The 7476-nt window shown below is 35.8% G+C and overlaps 1 protein-coding gene across 1 annotated transcript; it reads left to right on the top strand.

The window, feature by feature from the left end:
• The first annotated feature begins 4936 nt into the window (after positions 1-4936).
• On the top strand, positions 4937-6776 carry LOC139867258 (UDP-glycosyltransferase 83A1-like). The gene is made up of 2 exons (XM_071855602.1): positions 4937-5473; positions 5688-6776. Exons 1-2 carry the CDS (start codon positions 4981-4983, stop codon positions 6593-6595), a joined length of 1401 nt encoding a protein of 466 aa, XP_071711703.1. The 5' UTR covers positions 4937-4980; the 3' UTR covers positions 6596-6776.
• Positions 6777-7476: the final 700 nt, after the last annotated feature.

Genomic DNA, 7476 nt, shown 5'->3' with positions numbered 1-7476 from the left:
CACAAGTGTCGTTCTTTTGTCCAAACCCCAATTATGGTACAAAGCCCAATTACCCAATTTTAGTAATTAGCCCAACATCATGATTACTTCGTTTTAAATAAGCATAATAATAACTTAGCTACGAGACATTAATATAAAAAGGTTGAACATAACTTACAATGATTAAAAATAGCGTAGCGTTACACGGACAGAATTTCGACTTACACCCTTACAACATTCGCTAACATACCCTTATTATTAGAATTAAAATTAAAATTAAAATATAAATTATATATATATATTACGTATATATTGAGAGAGAGATGAAATTATGATATAAAACTCGGCAGAAAACTGGCTTTATATAGGACCTGACCAACATTTGCACTCCATGCGACTCGCTTGGATTTGTGCCTCTGGCCATGCGAGTCGCATGGCCACCCTGGATCCAGCCAAATTGCTTTGTTTTCTTCTTGCCGACGTAATATAATAATAATAATATATATAATATATAATTATATATAATTATATATATATTATATTATATTCTTGTGCATAGTAGACTAGATATTTTTGGTCCGTTGCGTCGGGCGTTTCTTCTTGGCTCAGGTCCCGGTTCCGGATTTTCGGACGTCTTCGTGTATTATTTTATATCGTGTACTTTGCGTCTTGTAACTTGTACTCTTGTCATTTTGAGACGTTCCTCATCAATATTTTGAACCTTTTTAGTTGTATCTTGTACTTTTTAGCTCTTTGGACCTTTTTGTCTTCAATTTGTCGAATCTGTCTTTTGTCTTCACTTTTTAATATTTAAACGAATATTGCTTGTAAATCGAACAATACCAACTAAAATCTTGTCTTTCTTGGGGAATAATGCTATGAAATATATGTTCGTTTTTAGCATTATCAGCGGTAAATGTTTTAGAGTGAGAAAGAACTGTGTGAGAGAGAAAGTGTACTTCTCTCTGACTGAAGTTTAGATCAGATCCCCCGAAATGTGGTGACCCATGGGTCTATTTATAGGCGTAGAATGTCCGAAATTCTCGGGATACACGTGTCAATCGCTGATTAATTCTGTTATGCGAAGTATCCGGAAGGTCGGTGGCGTGTGTTGACGTGGTTGCGTGTCGTTCACGCGCCTAGTAAAAGGGCTTAAGCATTGAAGCTGCATGCAGGGCTTACGCATGACGCTGGGTGGCCTGCTGAACGCTGGGCGACCTGCTGAACACTGGACGGCAAATGCTAAAAACTGCCAAGTATTGCAATCTTTTATGCTTTTTGATCCATTCTGCTGTATAAAAATGATATTTTTATATGTGTATCCCCTAGGATACACCATTAGTGGGAGTTATTCATCTTATTCGCCACCAATGCTGTTCAACGGAGGCGCGGCATCCCGTCGCGAAATTGATAACCGTAATAAAATAGGCCATCTAACGTCCGATTAAGTACATCTAGATCCGGTTTCATTATTCGTATCGTGAAACAATAATATATTTTAGCTCAAAAGTTTCATATTGTATCGTGATGTACTTAATTTTTTCATCCACGAAGCCAAAGTTTCATATTGTATCCACACTGATGTACTTAATTTTGAATTGCTTGAATATTAGTCACAAAGGGTTTTTTATAGTATACAGAAAGAAATAGGTATTTGATGTGTAAAATCGCGTCTATAATTTATAGTGGAAAATATCGGTTAAAAGATTACTACACACTAACGGGTAGTGTACCCCATCGTGCAATAGTATAAAGTTGGTAAATCCGAAATCGTTCCAAGGACAGTTTAAAAGTGAGAATTAAGATTGCAACTAATGGAAATAAACTAAATTAATCTATTAAAATTGAAAGTACGAGATAATGGGTTTTGTGGCTATTTAACGATTAGCAAAATCAAGATTTGATTTGAAAAATAAAAACAATATTTTTTGGATTTTAGATTTATAAAAATTAAAACAAGAAGGCAATTAAGATAGTTTTTGATATCAATTCGAATGAAAATACTCGTCTAGACCTTTTACGCTTGGAATTGGATGTTTTTATACTTTAGCCTGATTTAAGACTCAATACATGCAAATTACTCAGTCGACCCGCCAAGATTTCTCTTTAGCAAGTACTCAAACTAGAATTACTAGATGTAGGGTTCCCTGACACCTAAGACCTTTTCGTTTGTGACTAATTAATTAACTAGATCAAAGATTTGAATAACAATTGCCTATGCGTTCGCTCTACACAATTCACCCATATATCGTCTAAACGTTTAAACTTGATTTACCCCCTTGGATCGGTTTAGCAAACAATCAATTAAGACAAATCAATTGTAAACTAGTGTATTAAATCAACAATAGTTCTTTTTATCAAACAAATACACTAATCAATTAAGTTCATAAAGTTAAACATCAATAAGAATCGATCTTTTATTCAAACTATTGAAATAAACATGCATAAGCTCATAAACCATAAATCATAACATCCAAAACCTCGGTTATTAATCTAGACAAGCATTAAAAGTTTAGCTAACAATCATGGCTGAAAGCAAAATCATAAATAAACAATTAAGATAATTCATTATGTTGATAAGAATTAAACCTAATTAAAATAGTGATCTTGAATGATTGACGAATCGAAACGCGTTTTCGGAATGATTGAGTTGATTGAATGATGTTGGGATTCCCCAAAAATCACCAAAAGTCGCCCCAAAGCTGCTGGAATTCGTATGGATGGAAGAATGAATATTAGGGTAAAAATTCGGCCTTAAATAGAGTTTCCAAAAAAAATGCTGGCCGACGTACCCCGCGCCGCGGCTTCCTGCTGTTGCTGAACCCCCATTTTAACAAAACAACAGTAAACAAAATACACGTAAACCCACGCCGCGGCTCTCTGCTGTTCCGTATTCCAACTCAAATTTTACATATAATCCGCTTAAAACTCGATCCGACTTATGTCCTTAACCAAAACTGGTACTTATGATAACACGATGAAAATTGTACCTCAAAAGTCTTCAAACTGTGCAACTCAACGCTTCTCGGTTCTCAAACTCGAATCTTCATAAAATCAACCAAAACACTTCAATTCGTATCCAAACGGACCAAATAATGATCGATATTGTGAGAGTAATAATAGATTAAATGCGCAATATCAGTATTTGATTTTAGATTTTTTGTTGTTGTGGTGATTAAATAAATTAGGGTTTATAATGTTTTGGTGAAGAAGATGGAGATGGTGATGTAGATAAAGATTCAGATGAAAAAGACGCTAAAAAGACTAATTTACCCTCACATGCAAAACACAATTCATGACTTAACGGACTTATTTAACTGAATTTAGACGGAGGGATGCAGATTGCCAAATCAGGAAAAACAAAGGATTCTAAAAGCCAAATTAAAAATCAAGGGACGCTGTTAGTAATATGGGGTATAATAGAGGAACCAACGGAACAAAAAAGTCTTACTCTAAAACTACTTGTATACAATATAACATATTTTATGAGTGAGTGTTGAAGGGAGGGAGTAGGACACTTGTGAAAGAACTACAGTTGCATAATTGTTGGGTGCAAAGTGCCAACCCATGTCCAACATAAGTAACAAAAAGAAAGAAAAAAGATGTTTGTATATAATCCAGTGAACTACACCATCTATCACTAATTGTTTTAAAGTGAAACTTCAATTGACGACTTATATGTTGGACATGTTACAGTTATGGATTCTGTTAATTACCGTTAGGTCAAGGTTAATTGACGACTAATTGTTAAACATTCGTTAAGTGTGCAGTGTGCAAGGCACGTGAGTTGAGTTGAAACAGGGTTGACTTATGGCACGTGATAAGCACGTGTCATCTCCTTCCTGTAACAGATTGACCTGCAACTGAATTGGTTATTTCTGTTAGGAGATAGTTTAAATACCGTTGTCAATTGCATTAGTATCAGTTTTCCGATTACAATTGTAACTCAATTCACTCTCAAATTCTTGTAACAACCTTTAATTGTGAATAAGTCAATAAAAGTCAACTTCGTAGCTGTTCTTGATCATAAGCTTCCAGGTTGCTTTTCTTTGTGTAATTTCGGTTTAATTGAGCCCATATTATACATAACAGTTACCTACCTCCGTCATCTATGTGGCATTTGGAAGCGTGCCAATATTTGACCTATATGTCCAGTCTAACGTGCTGGCTAGTTTTAAGGCTTGAACTCACAAGCATAGCATTCTTGTGGGTTGTTTGATTTGCGCAAGTGCAATGTATCAAATCAAAAACGTCATTATTTAATTTTGGGATGGTTTATCCCACAAATCATCATCTCGGCTCCGAAAAGAGTTGAGTATATATATCGTGGCCTAGGTCGGTCTGTAAAGACTACTAAAAGCCCAAACTAGTATTTGTGGTAGGTTTATTGGACTTTATCTAGTGTTTGATACATAACATATCCTGAGTACAGTAGTCAAAAAATTAAGGCCCCTATTGGCTCACGGAATCTAATGAGATTCCGGTGAAATTGGTATCGAATTTATAGGTACGAGTTGCAAGTCTGATCACTTGTTTCAAAAAACTTGCATTTGTGAGTCTCATCATAATTTCTCCTAAGATTTTGTTCCTATTATATATGATTAGGACATACACAAATGACCAAAAGTAGTACACAGGATATTAATAATTCAAGCTTTTGTTTTTATTCTTGGAAAATAAACATGTCAATCAATCAATTCAGGTAATATAATGTAAACAACTTTACACTTGATAAAGACGGGCATTAACATTAGAAACGTTAAAAAAAAAAAAACATTACTTTTGATAAAGCTTGCCGTTAAAAAAAAAAAAAAAAAAACATTAGCAACGTTAATTTAACAGTGCCTGATGGTCCTACATTTACTCCTCAATAATTTGAAAATAGTTGTAAACTCAACAGTTATATATTTATCTATCTAGGTTTATTAAACAAGAAAAGTAATTAGCCAGGCTAAGTTGCAAAACATTGTATTCTGTTTCCGTCAATTTACTAACAAAAAAATGAAAAATAGTCATGTTCTGCTAATACCATATCCAGCACAAGGCCATGTGATTCCCCTAATAGAGGTGGCAGGGTACCTCACCGCCAACGATATCAAGGTCACGTATGTAAACACCGAAAACACTCACAAACGGATTACGAGTGTCTGGTCAGAAAATGATCACGGTTCGAGTGATTTGATGAAAATGGTTTCGATCCCAGATGGTATCGAACCATCGGACGACAGGAATGACCTCGGGAAATTGACAGAAACAATGTCCCGAGTCATGCCTAGCAAACTAGAAGAGTTAATAAAAGGTATTAATAATAATTCAGTTTCAGGTGACGATAATATTACGTGTATTATTGCTGATTATTGCATGGGATGGGTCTCAAAAGTTGCAAAGAAAATGGGAATTAGACTCGCAACCTTTTGTGCTGGCTCTGCTGCACTTCTGGCCTCGTTCTTGAGCGTTCAGACGTTGTTTGAAGATGGAGTTATTGATAACAATGGTGAGATAAGCGTTTATTGGTAAAAAGAGGATTATGCTAACACCAGCACCTTAAGACTGTCGTTATTGGTCACTAAATTTATTGTGGCGGTTAACTAACTGTACAAGTGTTTTACCATGTTAACAACGGTCCTTAAAGTTGTCGTTAGCAAAATCCATAAAAAGTAGTACTTGATTATTAGCTTTGTTATGTAATAATAAAAATTATGTTTCAGGAGTACCTTTGAAGAAGCAAATTGTTCATTTATCAACAACCATGCCAGCCATGGACCCTTCAAATTTTACATGGGCATGTATGGGTGATGCAGCCACAAACAAAATTCTTTTTAACATCATAGTTTTAGAATGTAAAAAAGCAGCGGAAGTAGCAGACCGTATAATATGCAACTCGACTATGGAGCTTGAGCCAGGGGCTTATACCCTATTCCCAAAAATGTTGCCGGTGGGTCCACTTTTGGCGACCAATAGATCTACAAAACAAACAGGACACTTTTGGAACGAAGACTCTACTTGTCTCACATGGCTCGATCAACAACCTGTCGGCTCAGTCATTTATGTAGCGTTTGGGAGCTACACAATTTTTGACCAGCCACAATTTGAAGAACTGGCACTAGGACTCGAGGTCACGAATAAGCCGTTCTTGTGGGTTGTTCGACCTGGCGTAAACGGTAGTACCAATTACGTGTACCCAAATGGATACATGGAGAGAGTAGGCGCTCGTGGGAAAGTGGTCCCGTGGGCACCGCAACAGGAGGTTCTAAAACATCCGTCGGTGGCGTGTTTCATGAGTCATTGCGGTTGGAACTCAACGATGGAAGGTGTCAGCAATGGTGTTCAGTTCTTGTGTTGGCCTTATTTTGCTGATCAGTTTCTTAACGCGACTTATATATGCGATATGTGGAAAACTGGTTTAGGTCTGAAGAAAGACGATATCGGTCGTGTGACACGTGGCGAAATCGAGAGTACGGTTGAGGAGCTGTTGGGAAACAACATAGTCAAAGAAAATGCATTGAATTGGAAACAAAAGGTGTTTGATAGTGTGCAAAAAGGGAATACATCCCACAAAAATCTCAACAATTTCATAGATTGGATAAAAGAAGAAAATGGTATTGCAAATGCATAATACATCTATTTAGGTATTTTGTTATTTCGAACGAACCTATAGTCTCAGCGATCAAATCTGAACTCAGTGTTAGAGTATTAGTATTATTGGCCCGACCCGATTTCATTAGGGGCTGGGGCTCAGTCCGTTAGTTTTTCTAGGGTTATCTACTCTATAAATAGAGCCTAATGTAATCGATAATATTCAACGATATCTTCTACTCCGTATTTTGCATAACTCTCGTTTCTATTTATACTTCTTTTACTCTATTTCTCTTTATAAAAAAAAAAAAAAACAAAAAAAAAAAAAATAAAAAATTCTAACGTTTCTAGAATTGCCACGAATATTTGGCCAACCTCTTTCTATTTTATTTCCCTCTTCACTAAAAACATTCCAGCGTTTCTTGTTTCGTACAATGCTATAAAAAAAAAAAAAAAAAAAAAAGTCGTCAACTCAGTCAAGACTACAAGTTTTGAAGACTTTGGTTGTAATTTGTTTTACCATGTCATTATACACGTATTTAGGTATAGTATTTACGTTTCAGTTTGAGCATTTATTTATTTGATATTTGTGTTTCCTTCCAGTCTGAACTTTCGCGATTTCGCCGTTCGGACTGCGGGGGAATGTTAGAGTATTAGTATTATTGGCCTGACCCGATTTCATTGTGGGCTCGGTCCGTTAGCTTTTATAGGGTTATCTACTCTATAAATAGAGGCTAATGTAATCAATAATATTCAGGGTTTCTATTCTCTTACACTCAGATAGATAGTTTTCTTTTCCGGCGTATGAAATAGGTGACTTTGGTAAGGCGGTTTTTTTAAGAAAATCTCTCAACAAACCATCTATCCTTATTTCAAAAAAGAAAGCATGGGCCTTTTCAATCTTTTTGTCGTGTCCCAATT

This window comes from Rutidosis leptorrhynchoides, chromosome 9, assembly GCF_046630445.1.
Source record: "Rutidosis leptorrhynchoides isolate AG116_Rl617_1_P2 chromosome 9, CSIRO_AGI_Rlap_v1, whole genome shotgun sequence".
NCBI classification, from domain to species: domain Eukaryota; kingdom Viridiplantae; phylum Streptophyta; class Magnoliopsida; order Asterales; family Asteraceae; genus Rutidosis; species Rutidosis leptorrhynchoides.
This window is presented reverse-complemented; position numbering and strand designations above follow the sequence as displayed.

Bases quoted from the DNA above. Each gene is read 5' to 3' on its own strand.
- LOC139867258 (XM_071855602.1), top strand. From the start codon at position 4,981: ATGAAAAATAGTCATGTTCTGCTAATACCATATCCAGCACAAGGCCAT. The intron at 5,474-5,687 runs GTGAGATAAGCG...ATTATGTTTCAG, and splicing joins TGGAGTTATTGATAACAATG to GAGTACCTTTGAAGAAGCAA.